Below are 22,103 nucleotides of genomic sequence, written 5' to 3'. Positions count from 1 at the left end.
TAATGTTTATTCAAAACTTCAATCATTAGGACTTGTGTTAGAAATTATAGAATTTTTGGGGATTTAATTTGCAATATCATAATTTATTTTTACATTTTTCACTTTTGTATTAAAAGGAAATAAATTATTCATTGAATTTTACAAAATGTGTTGGTTTTTGCTCTTTTCTATCACTTAGTTTAAGACCATGGTTTTGTAATAAATCATAATATGACAAGCATTGCCTAATGGCAGGCATACAGAAAAACACATTACAATATGAAATGTATTGCCTAATGGCAGGCATATAAAACACACTACAATATGAAATGTATTGCCTAATGGCAGGCATATACAAAACACATTACAATATGAAATGTATTGCCTAATGGCAGGCATATACAAAACACATTACAATATGAAATGTATTGCCTTATGGCAGGCATATACAAAACACATTACAATATGAAATGTATTGCCTTAAGGCAAGCCTATATAAAACACATTACAATATGAAATGTATTGCCTAATGGCAGGCATATAATGCTGATGACTTAAGAAAGCAATGAGAAAAAAATCAAACTACAAAAACTCATACATGTTTCTATGACTGAAATAGATGGAGGAAAATGTGTGTCAAAGAAATCAATTCCACACTCACTAAGCGCAAGTGACATTTGTATGTGTAACTCTCAAAAGTGCATAGTATTTTCCCAATCACCCTACTGTAAACTGTGTAGACCCAATTCTGTCCTGTATAATGCACCAGTACATCAAAGTGTTTAGATTTTCACTTTCATAAAACCAGTGCTTACAGTTGCAGATCAGAATGACATCATCACTGCATTATGATATCATCAATGAGATTTCACTTCTTACTTAAGTGTATGGTAGTGATTTTGTTTCCCATTAATTAATAAAGAAATATTTGTACATAATTTTTACATTTGCTGTAACAGTCCTGTAAAAGACAAAAACAAAGACACTGAAAAGTACTTGAGAAATCTTAAGAATATAAAACCTGCCCTAAATCAACTGTGAGAGCTTTCTGTTGCAGAAACCTGATGTAATCTCAATAACTGTCATTCTGTAAAAAGTTCACCACCAACATATCCTATTCATTTTATATTTCATATACTATTACCTTCTTTTTACATTTCATACAAATCTATTTTCTTCAACATGTACAACTTTAAATACTCATTCCACTATTATTTTATGGGCTATTAGTGACAATATTTGTTTCCATTATTTCCTATGTAATGCCCCTAACATTAAGGTAAGTATTCAACTATGAGTTATGCAGAAATAACTCATCAACCTACACATGCCAAGTGACCTGGGTTGTTTGGACCCTTAGCTAGTGGTATGTAATAATATCAAGTTTTCAACAAGTTAAATATTCCAACACTGAACTGATAATAAGAAGAAACAGCATTGACTCTGACTAGATTTCATATTATATGTAGGCAGATTTTGGTCTACATATTTTGGTACATATCAGCTTACTCTGATGTCCTCCTCAAGATGTTCATGAACTTCTAAAAAGTCTCTTGCTTCAGCAAGGCTGCTTCCCATGTTGCCATGGCGACTGAGAGTAGTCTGAACAATCTGTGTTAACCAGGTGTGAAACTGAAATAAGACAAAACACAAATAGTCCAATGTCTTCGAAATATAAAAATGAAATGAAAATAACTAATCAGGTGCACCGCTGGCTTACCTAAAGTAATTCTCTCTCTCTCTCTCTCTCTCTCTCTCTCTGTATTTTTTCTTGCAATTTTAAGTTCTTGGATGTAGACCTATTCATGGTTTCTTTATTTAATTTTGGTGGTGACTACATTAGATATTATTTTAAATTTCAATTTGGACAAGAGTTATATCTCACATTTGCATACAGAAACCAAAGGTTCACTAAGATAGTCATTTTGTCCTATGCTCTATCTTCACATTCCATAACCATAGCTGAACATTTTTTACATCTTGCTGCATCACCACTTCATGGTTTTGTTCGTTTTCTGGCTTTATGTGGCGTTTTCCACGTCCACTGGATTTATTTGCAGTTCTTGTGCCTCTACCTTTATCTCTTCTTCAAACATTAGAATATATAAATGTAACTGTTCTGGGCGTGTCTTTTTTAATAAATGGGGCATAAAAAAGGTGTTTGCACTGTTTGATATTATGATTTCACCGAAAGGTTCACAAGCTTGCACTACTGTTATTTCGGTCTCACTCACAATATCCAAAGTACATGAAGCTCACAAGCTTGTCCTACTGTTACTTCAGTCTCACCCACAATACCCAAAGTACATGGAGCTCACAAGCTTGCCCAACCGTACTTCGGTCTCACCCACAATACCCAAAGTACATGAAGCTCACAAGCTTGTCCTACTGTTACTTCAGTCTCACCCACAATACCCAAAGTACATGGAGCTCACAAGCTTGCCCAACCGTACTTCGGTCTCACCCACAATACCCAAAGTACATGAAGCTCACAAGCTTGTCCTACTGTTATTTCAGTCCTGGATAGGAAGTAAACAATTTACTATATCTGAGACCCAATTTACTATATTTGGGACCAAATGAACAATATACAGTTGCATAATTCATAGGATTTCTAAATTACAAGCATGACCTTTGTAATAATACAGTGATGTATAACTTGGTTATGAATGTATGAAAATAAATCTTTCTTGCAGCAACTGATGTCTTCCCTGTAATCAAAGGTGTCTGATACACCCCCTAATAAATAAAGAAGCTGGTTAAGTCTAACAGTATGTTGCTTGAATCTGCATGTGCATTGTATCATCCTCCATTTCCCCAGTAATAACATCTCCATGTCATCTGCCATCTACATCTGCTTCAGCAACATTCCAACCCACTTGCCCAGTCATTTCAAGGTCAAGCACAGCATTTGCATCATGCAAGAACATTACTGGAAGGTCATTCATATCCCACCTGCTGTCAGTATTCAGTGGAAACATTTGTTATTTGCTTCTTATAATGACAAGTGCTAAGTACCACAGCTACTGGGCTCTCCAGGCCATGTCGTAGCAATATCAATACTTGGCACTATTTTATTTATATACATGGTGTACATGGGCTAATTTCTGGGAAATCCCAGTATCCCAGTTCTAAGGATAAACCATGATGTATTATAATTATCAAGAAGCCAACGGCTGAGAAGCATAACATTGTTCAGCTCAAGTAAGCACGACATCTGGTTGCCATAAAGTAAAACATGGTATCTTGACCACTGTGACTTTTCTCTCATAAATTACAAATGTATCTGAAACGTTACCTGATTACACTGAGTTGATCATATGACAGACTTGTTTCCTTTGTATACACAGACCATTCTGTGTAATAGCTACAAATTAGTTTTCAAACTGATGCTAATGAAGAAGCAAAATGTGTGTGCATGTGTGTGTGTGTGTGTGTGTGTGTGTGTGTGTGTGTGAGATTTAGATTTTTAACATAGTTTTAACAATTTTTCAGTAATATCGCTACAATGTCTTCAGTGTGGCAGTTTATAGTGATATCTAACACTGGGGCATCATGTCATAGACATTTTGCATAATGTCCCACCCAGTCACATTATCCTGACACCAGGCTGATCAGTCCTAACAATAACCTCTTGATGGTTTGACTCAATCAGGGTTCGAACTAACAACCGCCCACACATGAATAACAAAATTGTGTAACTGCTATGTTACTTCTTTGTTATTACTCACACTGTTGTACTTCTCCTGGAATACAAGGAATGCCTGACCTCTCTCCCAGGCCTCGGCCCTTCGTGCCTTGCATAAGGACTCAAGTTGTGCACAGCGGTCTTGCAGTTGTGACATCTATAAAACGATAACAAGGCTGGAGGTCAAGTATTAAGGTATTACTGGATATTGCATTAATGATCTTCCCTCCCTTCAGTATCTCTATATAACAAGTTTTCTATAAACAAAAGTTGTTCAAAATCACTGTCCCCATTTGCTATGTTATTTGTAAACAAATTTAGTCCTATATCACATGGTAACAACAGTACATGCAAACATTTGTCTACAATATGATCTGATTTACACTCAATATGGAAAAATACTGAATACTACTTATTAAATGCAAAATGATTGGGAAATGATTTAAAGAATATTCAAAAACTGGAAAATTGGTATTCAATTAATTGTGCTCCTATTTACATATCCCGATTTCTGAAAATCTATAAAACGTTTCATTTTCATACCCTTGCATTTCTAAATGAAAACTGACCTTGTGTCTAACGCCATCAGCACCAGAGTCGCTCCTACTGACCCTCTCAAGTAGGAGTCGGCCCTCATGGAGTGCCGGTGTGGAGATTTCCACGATGGCGTTTGACAACTGGGAATGCCTATCTGCAAGCTCTGTGCTGTTCCTTGGCAAGTCCGAGCTGTTAAGTTGGACTTCAACTTCATTCAGTTTGGTTAGAGCCTTGAGAAAAGGGAAGAGAAGGAAAAACATGAATAAACAGTTCATTTAGATATTGTTACATATTTTGTGACTTATTTCAACTTTCTAAATGTAATGTAAAGTTCTCAACAGGTTATGAAAAACTGCAAGAGATAAATCTCTTTACAAAATTAAGAAAGTAAAAATACCTATGTCACATTCTTAGGAACATATGTTCCTTTTTGTAATCTTGAAATGTATCATGAAATAAAATGATACAAAACAACATTTAGCCACCACTTCAACCAAGAGAACAAGTGAAAAAGATGAAAAATTATTGAAATTTTGAGATTGATGCTAAATGATTTTCCAAAGAACTGTAAAGAAAGCAGAGAAGAATGTACCAGTACCGTTTCAGCTTGGTCAAAAAAGGACAAAGCTGTGGAGATGTTCTTCCTTCGAGTGTCTAGTTTCATCATGAAGTTTTCACTTTCTGTATCAACTGTCTGCAGCCGCTGTCTCACCCCCTCGACATCAAGGCGTGCCCGACGGAGAAGCTGGTCAGCTGTACGTATAAGCTGCAAAACAGTGTCTTGAATTTCCTGTAAAGAAAATCCACAATTCATAGCTGGAATAAATTTTATGAATTTAAACAAGAGAATCAGTGGAATGTATATATGGATTCCTATAGAATGAACAGCAGCTTAATTTACTCATCTGTACACACCTTTATAAGATATCTACACAACAAAATTTTCAAATTTGTTACATACCATCATCAGTAATGTACCACACAGCAGGAATTGCTGGTGGTAGAGACATTTAAATGATTTGGTCACAGAGTGAGATCATGAAAATAAATCCCAACAAAATTTACCACCTGATCTAAAATAAATTATGCAGATTTAGGATCACTAAAATACAAAACAAGCTATAATTAATATCCCATAATTAAATGAAAATTGACAAATTTCACATTCCCCCAAAATATCCACTATATGGAATAAGATAAGTGAAATTAGCTCTCTGCAACTGTTCTGTAATCTAAAAATTAAAGACGTCTGCAATGTAAAATTAAAGATGTCTGCAATGCAAAATTCAAGACATGTCTGCTATGAAAAATTAAAGAGATTTCTGAATATGCAACAGCTAAGGGTACAGCAGACCACAAGGGATGATTCTGAAATAAACATAGTAAGAATTACTTGGTTGGCACATATTTGGGTAACCACCCTGGCATGTCTGTCAAAAGAAATCTAAAATATACTTACTCTTGCTTGTGTTTCAAATCGTCTGTGGTCTTCTTGAACGAGCAAGGTGGAGTTGTACGAGTCACCAAGCTCAGTTCTCTGAAGGTATATTGTGCCAACAGTCCTGTACCACTCCAGGATCTGATAGAATGAAGAAGAAAATTAAAACAAATTAAGTGGTAACCACACATCTGTATAATAAATTTATCTTGCACATGGGTCAATCAATTTTAACATTCCTTATTAAACATGACAGAAAACCCCTAGAGACAATTGTTCAATTTTATGTATAAGATGCAATGAATGAGATATATATATATATATATATATATATATATATATATATACACACACACACACATCCAATGGCACAGACCCAGATCTGCTGCCATAAGATGCATCTGTCCGGACTGAAGTGGTCCATATACTGCTGCCAAAGGATGCTCAGCAGATCAGGGTCTATGGTGTCTATTTGCAGCTCTTGCAGAAATAGGATGCACCTGTTAACTGACCGGGGTCTAAGCTGTCCATTTGATTCCACTGCCAGACAACATGCATGTCAGTTGATTTATCTAAACTTACCATTTGATTCCACTGCCAAAAGACATTCATATCAGTTGATTTATCTAAACTATTCATTTGATTCCACTGCCATAAGATGTGTCTGACTGCAAATCAGGACCTAATTCAGACATGTGCAACTTTCTTCAGGGCTGGACTTTTAAATGAACATGGTATGATGTAAATGTTACTGGTTAAAACCAGGTCACAGGCTGTAAACAGCTCACACGCTTTAGGTTGCTCATGCCTGGTCTAAACTGTTCTTTTACTGTTGCTCCTGCAAAAGATGTGCCTTTCAGCAGATCAGGGTATAACCTGTCCATTAGTGCCATATGATGCATCTGTCAGCAGATCTGGTCTAAGCAGTCCATTTTATTTACAATTTTAAAACAATGTAGGCTCTTATTTGGCATCACAATATAAACTGCCAGACCTGAGTTGAAGCATGCTATACAAAGGTTAATTAATGAAAGAGACCAAAAGCACTAACTTTGTAATTAATATCAGTGATAAGTCCTGTGTTCAGTTTTGTGAATAGTTTGTGTGTCTTAAAGTTCTACAACAAATGGTTAATGATCTGAAATAAACAGTGTGGTAATATTATTGACTGCAAGCATACCATGAATGGCACATTATATGCCCGTTTCATGTTTAATATTCCACTATGCAGAGAAGTTAAAATTTTGAGCAGAAACCAAATTAATTTGTTCAGTCAATGACCCTGACTGTTTATCTCTTGACCTCATCAAACAATAGGCTTCTTCCTTAACCTAAGTGCAAGCTATCCTCAAAGTTTGGGTCAGGTCAGTGAGTTAAACTGATGTTGCTGTGCTAAATCTATTTTCTTCTTTCTGTCAAAAACCTTTTGACCCCGGAATCAATAACTGTCTTCTTTTTATACCCCACCCTTGCATGCAATCCATAAAGTTTGGTTGACGTATGTCATGTAGACCAATTGTTACTAAGTGGAAACTATTTTTCTTCATTCAGTTACCTTTGACCATTTGTCCCTGAAATCAAAATGAGATTCCTTCCTAGCCCAAATTAAAAGTATGGTAATTGTAAATGGTGAGAACTTAGAGTTATTGTGCGCAAACTATTTTCCTTCCTTAAGTCTCAATGACCCTGACTTTAACTCATTTGGCCCCGATCCTGTCTGTAGGTGTGATCCGGTTTCTGCATTCATTGGCCGATCCCGCCTGTAGTCGTGACTTGTTTACTGCATTCAATGGCCGATCCTGTCTCCAGGCGTGATGAATGTGTGTTAGATACAACGTCTCTGATTGGTTAGAAATGGTTTGTTCCAAGAACTAAACAACTATTAAACCAATCAGAAATGATTTTACTTTCATTTGTGGAAAATTGAATTGTTCTGAAGCAAAAGGCTAAAGTTTGAGAGCGGTTTAACTACACATGTTCTGTTCATGAAAAATCGTAAATGATGGCGGATTTTTGATGAGAGCAAAAATGTGGAGTTTCTCGGGTTTGATCTTGAAAATATTGAGCAAGCTGAGGAAAGATATGTTCAGCAGTTGAATATTTTGTGAGATTTAGATTTGGACATAGAAGTTTCTGAGACTGAATCGTCCGAAGATGATGATGCTGACAGTGATGATGATGGAGTTCTTGCGGATAAACGTTGCACATAAGTTTGTAAATACTGGATAAATAAGTTGTGAAAGACTTCGACAAATAGGGAAAAAATTACATCAATGTGTCGACAAATTCATTTGAAATAAATGGTGAAAATTTCGTGGATTTTGTTTGGATATAAGAAAAGAAATTAAGGTAAGAGTGAATGCATGTACAGGATGTTTTCAAACAGGTAAAACTATGGGGCACAAGCAGCTAGACACAGCTTTGTGCTTCTGAGGCATGTCAGCAGAGATAGTGAAAACAGTGCTGGGGCCGAATGAGTTAAAGACCAAAATCGATAGGATTCTTCCTTACTTCAAGTGCAAGCCATCAATAAGTTTGGTAAATGTAGATGGTCGACAACTAGTTATTGTGGGGAAATGGAATTGGTAATAAATGCATGGATGGCTGGATGGACAGTCATCATAATAATCTCCACCTCATGGCCAGCCTAAGATAAACATGACAGATAATCAAGCAGAATATGAAGAAAAAGAAAGATGACAACTATCATGATGACTATGTCAATGATAATGATGACAATAATGACAACAATTATAATCAATAACAGCAAAAACATAATGAGAACTTTGATAGCTGTCTACCTTGTGAACTTCCTGGTCAAGCTGACACAGCTGTAGGCACTGTTCAAGTTGAATTCTTCGTTGTTCCCATATTTCTTCTAAGTGTCGTCTTCGGTCTTGTAATAATTCTAGTAGGTGTTCAATTCCGTAGCATGCTGATGTTGTAGCATGCCGGTTCTGTAAGTCCGCATGCATACCCATTTCCTTGATTCGCTCAAGCAATGCATGTCCTAAGTCTAACGTGGATTTGGAAGCTTCAAGAATACCTGCAAAATGGAATTTTAAATTTATGATTCATCTGTCAAAATATATCAAATAAACATAACTAACAAATTTCAGAGCCTCACTTCACATTTCTAATCCACTGGGTTCTTTATAATCTTCACATATTAGTCAGGAATCTTCAGAAAATTCACATAAATTTCTATGAAATTAAAACCTAGTGTTGATAATATAAAGTACCAACAGGTAATGAATTAAACATTATAGGAGTTGAACCAGGTGTAATTATCACATCTCTATGCTCATTTAAAAAGAAATTATTCTAAAATTATAGGTGCAAACATTATGCACCGTTCAGCTCAAATAAGACACATCCAACCTAAAATAGCATAGACCCAGATGTGACATCAGAAGATGCACCATTAGATCAGGTTCAACACAGACTGAAGAAACAACACCCCCCCCCCACTAGCTGCTAGCTCATTCTGAGAGGGAATATCTGGATCTATGTTGCTCCCAGTTCGTCTTTTGGTGACAGGGCACTTAATATTGCTGGTCAGTAATGGACACTTATAGAAAGGGAAAACATGATGTTTTTTATTTTCACCATGTAAGATCTTTCATTTGTTGATATTTCTAATATGAATATAAAGACATGTCCCATGTCTCCAGATGTCCATAACTATGCAAGTATTTATAGACATGTACCATGTCTCCAGATGTCCATAACTATGCAAGTATTAATAGGCATGTACCATGTCTCCACATGTCCATAACTATGCAAGTATATATAGACATGTACCATGTCTCCAAATCTCCATAACTATGCAAGCATAAATAGACATGCACCATGTCTCCAGATGTCCATAACTATGCAAATATATATAGACATGCACCATGTCTCCAGATGTCCATAACTATGCAAGTATTTATAGACATGTACCATGTCTCCACATGTCCATAACTATGCAAGTATTAATAGACATGTACCATGTCTCCACATGTCCATAACTATGCAAGTATATATAGACATGTACCATGTCTCCAGATCTCCATAACTATGCAAGTATATATAGACATGTACCATGTCTCCAGATGTCCATAACTATGCAAGTATTTATAGACATGTACCATATCTCCAGATGTCCATAACTATGCAAGTATTTATAGACATGTACCATGTCTCCACATGTCCATAACTATGCAAGTATATATAGACATGCACCATGTCTCCACATGTCCATAACTATGCAAGTATAAATAGACATGCACCATGTCTCCACATGTCCATAACTATGCAAGTATAAATAGACACGCACCATGTCTCCAGATGTACATAACTATGCAAGTATTAATAGACATGTACTATGTCTCCAGATGTCCATAACTATGCAAGTATTAATAGACATGTACCATGTCTCCAGATGTCCATAACTATGCAAGTATTAATAGACATGTACCATGTCTCCACATGTCCATAACTATGCAAGTATAAATAGACATGCACCATGTCTCCAGATGTACATAACTATGCAAGTATTAATAGACATGTACCATGTCTCCACATGTCCATAACTATAAAAGTATATATAGACATGCACCATGTCTCCACATGTACATAACTATGCAAGTATTTATAGACATGTACCATGTCTCCACATGTCCATAACTATGCAAGTATTAATAGACATGTACTATGTCTCCAGATGTCCATAACTATGCAAGTATTAATAGACATGTACCATGTCTCCAGATGTCCATAACTATGCAAGTATTTATAGACATGTACCATGTCTCCACATGTCCATAACTATGCAAGTATTAATAGACATGTACCATGTCTCCACATGTCCATAACTATGCAAGTATTAATAGACATGTACTATGTCTCCAGATGTCCATAACTATGCAAGTATTAATAGACATGTACCATGTCTCCAGATGTCCATAACTATGCAAGTATTTATAGACATGTACCATGTCTCCAGATGTACATAACTATACAAGTTGCTGAAAATGTTTCAATGTTGCATGGTCAATAAACTGACAGGCTGGCACTAAAAATAAAAATTTGTCATAAATAAGTATAGAGTTAAGATGAAGTCAATGTATTTCTAAGATTACCATGAGTGATACAAGTTTCAGCTTACTCTGGTTGCATATGTCTGGAATTAAGTGCACCACTTCTCCTGGAAAGGGGTCCAAATGAATTCAAGTTAAACCCCATTTTATCCCAACCTAATGAGGCTGGCGCCCATTAACTGAATGGACAGGAAGAAGAAAACCTGATTTGCTAGACAGCTTGGCATGATTGCAAAAGTGGAATATGAACCCATGACCTTCAGGTCTTCAACTGAAAAGGCTGATCCTCAGCCAATCGTGCCAAGCAATAGCCATTCTGTTTATTATAGAGTTCTTTTCATGACAGTAAATCTTGATTTATTTTATTTATAATACATTATTTCCCTAATATTTGCAATGACTGTTATTTCTAATGAAATACTTCTTTGTGAATAATCATCATAACGAACTGCACAACAACCTCTCTTAATGTCTGTATGTTGCTGGAGTTGTCTGCGGGCTGTTTCAACGTCAGTGGCTAAAGGAAGTCTCACAAACTTGCTCTGAGCTTGTTCCATTTGTGATGCAAACTGAAAAGAGATTTTAAGAATTCTTTAAGAACGAAAATTTAATAATGTTAACAGCATACTATGAAAACATTTTTATTATTTTATAACAGCAGTTTAAGTTACATTAGTGAATTAAAACTATCAAACATTTCTTGAAGTATAAACAACATGGTTCAAGTAACATATAAGCTTTGCATGCATGTGAGTCTACCAGCGGTATGACAAAATTAGTTCTAAAGGCTGTCTACTGCACATATTATTGAATAGTTGAAATCTGCTTTTGACAAAAAAAAAATGTAAACATTTTGAAGAAAATAAAATAGTACTTAGTATTTGTATGCATTCTATTCACCCAAAAAAGAAACAAGCTAAAAACAGTGTACTAGGGATCGGAACTGTTACACTAATGCAACTACTGGTGCAAAGATACATTCAGAGTTGGTGCAATGATGTTAATAAGAGTGCAAATGAAGTGTATAGAACAAACTGAACATTTAATACATTAATGTGGTAATTTTGAGAGTTTAAGGCCAAAAGCATGATATTTGTTATGGTGCTGAAAGCAATAAAGAAATCAGAGACCATCAGGATTGATGTCCGACACTCTTATGTGAATCAGCCTGATTCTGTCTAGTTTGATGTCCGACACTCTTATATGAATCAGCCTGATTCTGTCAGGTTTGATGTCCGACACTCTTATGTGAATCAGCCTGATTCTGTCTGGTTTGATGTCAAGCACTTTACAGCTTGATTCTGTCTGGTTTGATATCAAACACTTTTACATTATCACTCTGATTCTGTCTAGTTTAATGTCAGACACATTTATCACGTCAAGCCTGATTCTGTCTAATGTGATGTCACACATTTATATTATGTCATCAGAATTTCAAACATTGCTCAAGTACAAAGGAATTTCTGTGCTAAAAGCAACTTTTATACCAATGTGTTATATGAGAACAATTTGTGTATTGAGCAACTCATTAATAATAATAATAAACAGTTTAATGCAAATGTCTAAGTGTCTACACCCTGGGGATCAAACTTTTCTGTCATGCTCCAGAAAACATCTGCATACAGCAAGCAATGTAAAATCTCTATGGTCATATCATGTACCTATTTTTGTGAATTTTGTGGTTAACAGAGAATTTAAAAATTACTTCCCTTGAATTTAACAATTTATTTGGGATAGTAGTGAGAACTCATTTAGCATTACATATAAGAAGACCTCAGCACTTTCATATTGGTTATCATCATATATATTGTCATAAATATTTATATTTTTTAAATGAAATAATTCTTAACTAAATTATTATAACATAATGCAGGTTTTATGCAATATCCAGCCTGCATCTATGCATTTCTTTACTGGGTATGAGTCATTCAATGACTGATATGATACTCAATTTACATAAAAACTCAATTTACATAAAAATGTCATGGTTAACAAACTCACATCTTTAGCTTTCTGCTGGAACAAGACACTTTCACTGAGAAGTACTTTCCGGTATTCGAGCTTCGCATTAAGGTCCTGCCAGGCCTCATGAAGTGTGCTTGCCATAGAACTGTACACCTCCGCCTGCGAAACATTCTCCGCGGCATAACTGTCAGCTCTAGCAAGCAGCTGTTTGATTTCTTCTTCTTTGGACTGAAAAAAAAACAAAACATGAAGACTTAACTGTTTGAAAATTACAAATCCAACACTAGAATGCAATGAGAATCAATACAACACTAACTTACATGTACAGTGTTATGGCTGACACCAAACAAGTGGCAAAAAAAACATAAATCAGACATGCAACAGATGATTCTTTTTGCCCCAACAAAAAAGCTGACATGAAAGGCACATCAGACAGTGAATTCTCACTGCTGCCTAAATTATACATAATTTGCAAAAAGAAATGTTTTCTAACCCAACCAAGTCATAAAAAGATGCAGATTTATTTCGTTTTCCTGTTAAACTGGCCTCCATAAACAATGCCATCCGCCATATAGCAATTTTCCAATTTAAACTATTAACAATTATTTTTGGGGGAATAAAGATGTGGACATGAAGAAAATAACCATATTGATACAAAATAGAAGTAATGATACCTCTCATTATTAGCTAACTGATTTTGCCTGCCATGGGCAATAACTCTTTCATCCATAAGAAGGCACTTGTGCAAAACACTTTATTTTCTGCCTGGTCATATAGACAATTTTCGATCAATCAAGAGGTGAAAAACTTACCTAAGCTACATAAAACACATATGATACAGAACATTTTCAAGTTTTGATGATTTCATTGTTTTTTCATTTTGTTAATTAAAGTTCAGACATTTTGAATATCACACTGATCATCTTATATTACATGATGGTTTACAATAAAATAGTCCTTGACTGTCGATACTTTACTGGACTATATCATTCTGATTCAAGATGGAGTATTAACATTCCAGCTAACTACTTATACTTATTTGGACTTGTACTTATTTGGACTATCATGAAAAATATTAGTCCAAGCTAAAATTTACCAGGACAATGCATTTTAATTATGTCTGACATATCAATGTGTAACTAGCCATTGCAGATTACCTTTGAAAACACTATGCTGTGTCAATGACACATTGATCACAGCACGATAATAAAAAATATCAAATAATATGATTGAGAAATAAAACAAAGAACCCTATTTTTGAACAAAAAAATAAATAAGTTGCAAATATGTTACATCAATCTATACTTTAGTTTCTTAATATATATCAGTGTCACTATCATGCATTTTTTGCACATCACAGGAATGGTCATGAAAGAGTAGATGAACAAGTAACCAGTCTTTTGTGTGTATTGCTGCTTGAATCACAGAACAAAAACTACAAAATAATTTGTAATGAAAAGAGTTAATTAACATAAACAATCAACATCATTAGTATAATTTTTTAAGATATCTTGTCAAGTTTGCTCAAATTCCTAATGTCGATATGGCCATCCATTCAGCCAAAACAAGATGGCCACTACCGTGGTGATACTGGATGTTAGATTGGCATGATTTTCATTTATGTCCTTTAAGGAGGAGTAGTAATAATATAACAAGAACCTTGGAGGATGGTTGCCATGGTGGTCATATTTGGTGTCATAATTTCCTTCATGACCAACTAGACAGCAGTTTTGTAAAAAGTCTATGCTGACAGGAGGAGCAGCAATAAGATTTTCAAGATAATTGCCATGGTGGCCATAATGGAGATCAGAGCTGCACCAACTATCCAGACATCACAAGAGCCTTCTAGTGAGAACCCCATGTCAATACAATGCAGAGGGATAGTGACAGCAATATTTTCAACAAGCCTGTCATGGATGTCAGACTGCCAACATGCCTGTCACTGATGTCAGACTGGCAACATGCCTGTCATTGATGTCAGACTGGCAACATGCCTGTCATTGATGTCAGACTGGCATCATTTTTATTTAGAGCTAACCAGATGTTATAAGTCTTGTGGTAAAATCTCCATGTTGATCTGACACTGGTTGGCCATACTGGATGTCTAAACACCACCATTTGACATAAGAAGTATTAAACTGAAAACCTCATTTCATATGATTTTCCATTCTAGAGTAGTGGCAACAAGATTTTCAATTTCATATGATTTTCCATTCTGGAGTAGTGGTAACAAGATTTTCCATTCTGGAGTAGCGGTAACAAGATTTTCCATTCTGGAGTAGTGGTAACAAGATTTTCCATTCTGGAGTAGTGGTAACAAGATTTTCCATTCTGGAGTAGCGGTAACAAGATTTTCCATTCTGGAGTAGCGGTAACAAGATTTTCCATTCTGGAGTAGTGGTAACAAGATTTTCCATTCTGGAGTAGCGGTAACAAGATTTTCCATTCTGGAGTAGTGGTAACAAGATTTTCCATTCTGGAGTAGCGGTAACAAGATTTTCCATTCTGGAGTAGTGGTAACAAGATTTTCCATTCTGGAGTAGTGGTAACAAGATTTTCCATTCTGGAGTTGTGGTAACAAGATTTTCCATTCTGGAGTAGTGGTAACAAGATTTTCCATTCTGGAGTTGTGGTAACAAGATTTTCCATTCTGGGGTAGTGGTAACAAGATTTTCCATTCTGGAGTTGTGGTAACAAGATTTTCCATTCTGGAGTAGTGGTAACAAGATTTTCCATTCTGGAGTAGTGGTAACAAGATTTTCCATTCTGGAGTAGTGGTAACAATATTTTCAAGATGGTCATGTGGTAATGCTTTGTGAAAATTAGGAGACATTGGATTTATTTTATACAAAATGTTTAAATCATGGACCTATAAATTAGGCCAATGTTTATCACTCTGTGCATCTCATGATGAAATAGCCAATCCCAAACAACTTCCTCGAGACATCTAGACATCTAACCAGCTATCAATATGAAAATCATTCAATTTCCTTGGATTCACTTTTGACAAATGAGGGATCATTTTTGTCTATCCCCATCCCAGGTGAGAATTTCATTCATTTCTGGCAAATGAGTTAATTCCTCAAACAGATCACTAATGAGCATAATGAAATGATGCAGACAAGAAGAGGAATGTCTGGGCAATGAGGATGAGTTTGGGATTATCCGCGGTACCAAAGAAATGTCTGGTCTTTCTACCTATAAATTTATTCTCTAAAATTAGCTTGACAGCACATTATCAAATCTATATTAATAAATAAATTCTGTGTTTGGAGATAGGTGTTTGGCAGACATAAAGACATCTAAAATTAAATGCTTTTGGGAATAAATACCAAAATGTTCAGTTATTTCCTGAAACGATCTACAACAAACTTTGAGAGACCTCTCAGGTAGTCTTGCTTTTTCTCCAACACTTGATTTTTATTGTTGTTGTTGTTGTTGTAGGGTTTAACGCCATTTTTCAGCACACGATAGGCTATACATGGCGGCCAGTATTAATGGTGGAGGAAGAACCTGGGAAAACCCCGGAAAGAACCACTGAGAAGCTACTGGCAAGCTTTCTCACATGCCCACATAGGCCGAACCTGAGACTCGAACCCACACAGGCAGAGGTGAGATGGCAGTGATCCATAACGGTGAGCATTTTAGACCACTCAGCCACTTGGGGCCCCCACTTGATTTTTAAAAGTCCTTTTGAATCTAAAACATGAAAGGAGAAAAGGATGAAAAATGTAATAATTCCATTACAGAGGCAAGAAGGTATGTGTCATTAATTAATAACACAAGTACAGAACCTGATGATCATGAATGTTTAAACTTGGCCAACACCTGTTTATAATTTACAACAGCATCACTATATCAATGAATTGGGACAATGAAACAGCCATGCTGAGATCCCATAAGTTTAGAAACAAAAATGGATGGAAAGAAAATTTTCTTGGTCTCACACATACTTGATTACACACACAAAAAAACCTTCTGATTATTTTCATGCCCAGAATTAATAAATTATTACTATTATAATTAACTATTATTATTATTATTATTATTATTATTATTATCATGTAACTGCTTCTATGGCTTTCTCCATTGACATTTAAAGCAATAATACACAGGAGATTTTCTTCTGCTTATGCATGTCTGCATTCACTGACAGTGGACTCATTTGCACATTTATCAGTAAGGAGATAAGGGGAATTACTGAGTTTAATATTAGGGACCAATTTACTCCTCATTAGGCTCCACTAACAAATTCATATTATCACATCTTTATTTTTCAACAAAGCTCAGGAATGAACTATAAAAAGATGCCATATGCTGGTTGTAAAGTGATATCTTGAATGTCCTTTACTGCATGCCATGCAAGTCATTCTTCCTCCATGTGGAAAGGGCTGCCTGGCTATACAAAAGGCTTTCAACAGTTATGCCAACAAGCACAGAGAGGGAGTCAGAGAGGGGTGATAATTTGATGCTCCATTACACCCCATTACAGGTCTACAGGCACCAGCAACAGATGCTGGAAAGTTTAGGTTTTTTAAGGTTTAGCATTAAACTATATATATTACAAAGTAAGACTCATTATCAATAATGCATTACCTACCCAGCTCAACCTTCTTTCCCATTAACAGATCTTTTAAATGCATCATTAAAAATATTTTTTACTTTACACCAAGAATTTTGCCATATGAAGTGTATCTTAAAACTTGAGAGTAAAATTTAAGATGACTCAATCCTGAAAATCTAACACTTCCCAATTAAATCATGACAGAAAAAATGTTCATTAGTTTCACTGTACAAGAACCATACTTGTCACTTCTATTCAATAAAATGGATACTGTATGTTTTTTCTACAAAATTTCCATTGTTTTAACAAGTGTAGCATGAACAGTATAATATATGCCTGCTGCAGATTAAATACTCTATGTAGGCACTTTGTAGGTATCAATTACTCTAGAGATTTAATCACCAATGGGACACAATAACCTGGACCTATGAACTAAACTTACTGTGAAGATAGCATCATTTTCTTAAAGACTTGCCATGACCTTAACCTTTGACTTTTGGAGCCAAGGCTGGTCAAGTGGTATAAGGGCTTGCCTTTACAGATCAGTGACATTTCACCTCTGTCCACATGGGTCAGAATCTTGGGACTGACCAATGTGGGTATTTAAGAAAGCTTGCCAGTAGCTTTCTGTTGGTCAGTGGTTCTTCTCAGTCTTTTCCCTGGTTCTTCCTCCAGCAGTTATACTGGCCACCATGTAAAGCCTATTATGTGCCAAAAAATGCTGTTAAACCCACAAGAACAACAACCAATCTTTACTTAAAATCCCCAAATCTATGGGCTTCTTTCATACCACAAGTGCAAGTCATCCACAAACTTTGCTCAAGGTACATGGTCTACAACTAAAGTTATGATGCACAAACTACTTTTCTTCTTTTAGAGTGACCTTCACATTTTACCCTTTGATCCCAAGATCAACAGGCTTGCTTCTTATTAAAAGTGTAAGTCAGCCAAAGAAATGATATATGATCAAGAACTGGACATTTTTCTGCCACAACCTATATTTATTTTCCAGCCAATGATCTTGTCCTTTTCACGCCCTGGCTTGCCCTAAGTGAAGGAACTATTATTTTCTTATAGACACACTACAACCATGATCTTTTGATCCCAAATTCAAAGGCTTTGTTCTTATCCCAAGTGCAAGAAATTCACAAACTTTACCCTATTTTATTGTCACTCCTTTCTCAAAAAAATTATTGAAGTTTTTAAAATTCTATACCAAAAAAGAAATACAATGGGAATAGAAGAATCTCTATCCTAATTCAAAGATATAAAAAAAAACTTGTATTAGAATTTTGGTTCTTAATTCACAATTAAGTTTCATTGCCCTCTAACAATTACTGGCTCATTGTACATCCAAATCTGCAGTTAAACTTTATTATCTCAACCCCACACATCAATGCTACTCCTGCCCAAAACTAGGCCCAAGGTAATCAAAGCAGCAACATTCCTCCTGCTAGAGGTTGCTATGGTTACCAGATAAATTAGTCTGCAATCTGTAACCATGATGATGATATACCAGTAGCATTTCTGGGTTATTGCCAACCCTGCATCCAAGATTTGTTATATATCCAGCTGCTAAATTCTTGCCAAAAGCCATGATATACCTTCTTATATTGGCTGGATCAATCTAGCTGGGTAAAACAGTGAAAATAAATTTCCGCCATGTAAGCAAATATTAACCTTCAAATCTGAAATTTCGTAGCCAAAATAAATGAGTAATAAAAATGCACTGCACTTCAAGTTAGTAAGGTATATTCAGACCAACTATATGTTTGACGTATTTAATTAAATTGTTTAAAAGTCTTTCTTTCTCAAAACCACAATAAAATCCTTTCTGGTAAAACTGCTTTCCAATACTTTATTGTCTGTAATTATTTTGTGCTCTATAATATTTAAGTACACTATAATTCAACAAATTATTTTTGTCCTTTGATTTTTACTAAATGTTGATAAAAGTGTCTGCAAATTTATTTACCTATAGCAGCGGGAACAGCAGCACTAATGTAAACCTGTCTGCCAAATATGACTGAAATTTATTAACAAGAGCAGAAATAAGTGCACAAAGTAAGTCCAATAAGGGCAACTATGGTGGATAAATCTGACTGCATAAAGTCAAATAAGGGCAACTACTGGTGGGTAAGTCTGACTGTATTTAGTCAAATAAGGGCAACTACTTGTGGGTAAACCTGACTGCAAGAAGTCAAAAAAGGGCAACTTCTGGTGGGTAAGTCTGACTGCATGAAGTCAAATAAGGGCAACTTCTGGTGGGTAAGTCTGACTTCATGAAGTCAAATAAGGGCAACTTCTGGTGGGTAAGTCTGACTGCATGAAGTCAAATAAGGGCAACTACTGATGGAAAAGTGGAGAAGTTGGACTGCATGAATTAAGTCAAATAACGGCCATTTACTTATGGAGAACAATGATGGCATTAAACAAGTTAAAGTCAACTACTAGTGAAGAACAATGGCTATATGAAGTCAAAAAATGTTTGAGAATACTAACTGTGCATTTATTAAGTCAAATAAGGGCAAGTACTGGTGGTTGTTTGTTGTTGTTTTGTGTTTAACACCATTTTTCAGTGCACGATAGGCTGTTCATTGCTTCCAGTATAACTGCTGGAGGAAGAACTCAGGGAAAACCCCAGTACAAACCACCAACCCTCAGGAAGCTGCTGGCAAGCTTCTCATATACCAACACGACTGAGCTTGAGTCTGGAACCCATGAGGACAAAAGTAAGATGGCATTGATCAGTAAAGGTGAGGATTTTAGACCACTCAGCCACCTGGTGGTGGAGAAACCACTGGTGGAGAAAAGACTGCATAATCTATGGGCCACTACTGGTAGAGAATACTAACTGCATAAAGTAAATCAATATGGGCCACTAATGGTTGAGAATAGTGACTGAATCAAGTGAGTCAAATATAGGCCACTACTACTGGTGGAGAATTCTGACTGAATGAAGTCACATATGGGCCACTAATGGTGGAGAATACTGACAGAATGAATGAAGTCACATATGGGCCACTAATCATGGAGAATACTGACTGAATGAAGTAAGTTAAATTAGGCCGCTACGACAGCACACAATAACTATACTCTAACAACAAATTAAATGTAGCTAGGACGATATGACAGCACACAATAATTATACTCTACAAATTAAATGTAAATTATTATGCTTAACACTTAATAAAAATAAATATCATGCTAGAGCAGGAAGTATAAATACTGAGATCATCCAAATGTGAACTGGAATTATTTTGTTAATTTGTACAAAAAGGTGCAACCATATTAAGTTTATCACTTGTATACTTTACTTTCTTTCAGTAAATGAAATATAAAATTAAAAAACTTACATCGTCCATTCAGTTAGTTTCATTAACTCTCGCAATAATATTCCAGAACAACCAAGAATTTCAATATTTCTCCAATTCCAAGCTCACCGTGAAATCTTCAAGAACTACACTAACCAAAGTTAAAGTTTCCACAGGCTAAATACAAGTTACAGAGAAAGGTAAAGATTTCAAAACTGTGAGAGGTTGATACGCCATTGAATAATGGCAGGATATGAGATATTGAGGAGTCTGCTGAGTACCATCTTTACTCAATTATATGTCGAGTCCAACTGCAAACAGCATAGACCCTGATCTGCATCCCACAATGCACCAGCATTATCAGGGTCTATGTTGCTTTATTCTACTTATTACTCTATCAAACTGCATAGATATAGATCTGCAGGCACATCATGTGACACCAGAGCTGTGCCTGGGCAGTTTGTATTTGGATTCGACTTATATGCAAGTATAAGGTGTACCTGATAATATCAGAATGTGATCTATTAGTTCTGGAGCTACCCAAAGTCAACTTGGATGAGCTTATCTCAAATTTTGAAACTGGCAGGCAATAAGATACAGGGAATTTAAGATTAAAAATGAGGAATAAGACTGCAAATGATGGGCAGTTCAGATGGAAAAAAATAAGATCAGGTTAACATCTGTGCAAATCTAGAAATGGATGTTCTGTGATCATAACAAATACTGCTGAGTTCCTAATGTAAAGGAGCAGATTAAGAAGAATGAAGATAAACATTTTACCCGTCTCACAATTTATACTGATGTTCATTAACAAATTGGTCCCTGATAAAGATAATCCTGAATTTTCTCTGAAAGCAATATTATAAAAATTTTGACTGCAAATATGTTTCCTGTTCATCTTCATGTAAGGAGATCTTATATTTTTTTTTATGCTTAGCAAAGGTACAGAAATTACATGAAATTACCATCCTTAAATTATAATCTAGCACTTAATTAACATATGAAAAAGTAGCCAGTACCATACAAACCCTAATATTTAAGTAGAATATTAAAACATGAGTCCCTCAAAAGGAATTATGTTCTACTGGCCAAAACAATTTTATATAGAGAATACTAGACAAGACTGTTACTTCTTTGTAAATGCTGAGTGTACAATCTGTGATAATCTTAACTTACCTCTGGTCATATGACCAACAAATCATGAGAAGCAACAAAAACAAGATTTTTAAGCTAACCAGCCATATTGGATGTAATATCCAGAAAATTTTCATTTGATTTAGGACCAACTAGATATCATAAGAAATCTTTTGTAATAACCCATGATATGACCATACATTCAGGTGGAGTAGCCATAACAAGACATTTAAGATAAACACCAATGTGGTCATACTGGGTGTCAGATCAGCACCATTTTAGTCAAGGACACACTATATACCATAATAAGTCTTCTGATGAAAACCCAGTGTCAATATGACTTTACTTTTTTTTAGGAGATATTCAAGGGCATTGACATGGTGGCCAGATTTTATTCCAG

General features: G+C 35.5%; 1 protein-coding gene across 38 annotated transcripts in view; it reads right to left on the bottom strand.

Moving 5' to 3' along the window:
• LOC149789875 (uncharacterized) overlaps positions 1-22,103 on the bottom strand; it is a 704,306-nt gene that overhangs the window by 652,056 nt on the left and 30,147 nt on the right. For all 38 annotated transcript variants that reach the window (XR_016423748.1, XM_089971883.1, XM_089971882.1 and 35 more), the window contains exons 3-10: positions 12,728-12,919; positions 11,187-11,295; positions 8,444-8,688; positions 5,664-5,783; positions 4,803-4,994; positions 4,237-4,434; positions 3,711-3,824; positions 1,489-1,611 (exon numbers count right to left, since the gene is read on the bottom strand). Coding sequence is in view for 37 of the 38 variants with exons in the window: in XM_089971883.1 (XP_089828009.1) it covers positions 1,489-1,611; positions 3,711-3,824; positions 4,237-4,434; positions 4,803-4,994; positions 5,664-5,783; positions 8,444-8,688; positions 11,187-11,295; positions 12,728-12,919 (1,293 nt within the window). In the remaining variant the exon portion in view is untranslated. The remainder of the gene's footprint in view (positions 1-1,488; positions 1,612-3,710; positions 3,825-4,236; positions 4,435-4,802; positions 4,995-5,663; positions 5,784-8,443; positions 8,689-11,186; positions 11,296-12,727; positions 12,920-22,103) is intronic.

The sequence above is a fragment of the Sinohyriopsis cumingii genome, chromosome 10, assembly GCF_028554795.1.
Source record: "Sinohyriopsis cumingii isolate HCF-2022 chromosome 10, ASM2855479v2, whole genome shotgun sequence".
Lineage (NCBI taxonomy): Eukaryota > Metazoa > Mollusca > Bivalvia > Unionida > Unionidae > Sinohyriopsis > Sinohyriopsis cumingii.
This window is presented reverse-complemented; position numbering and strand designations above follow the sequence as displayed.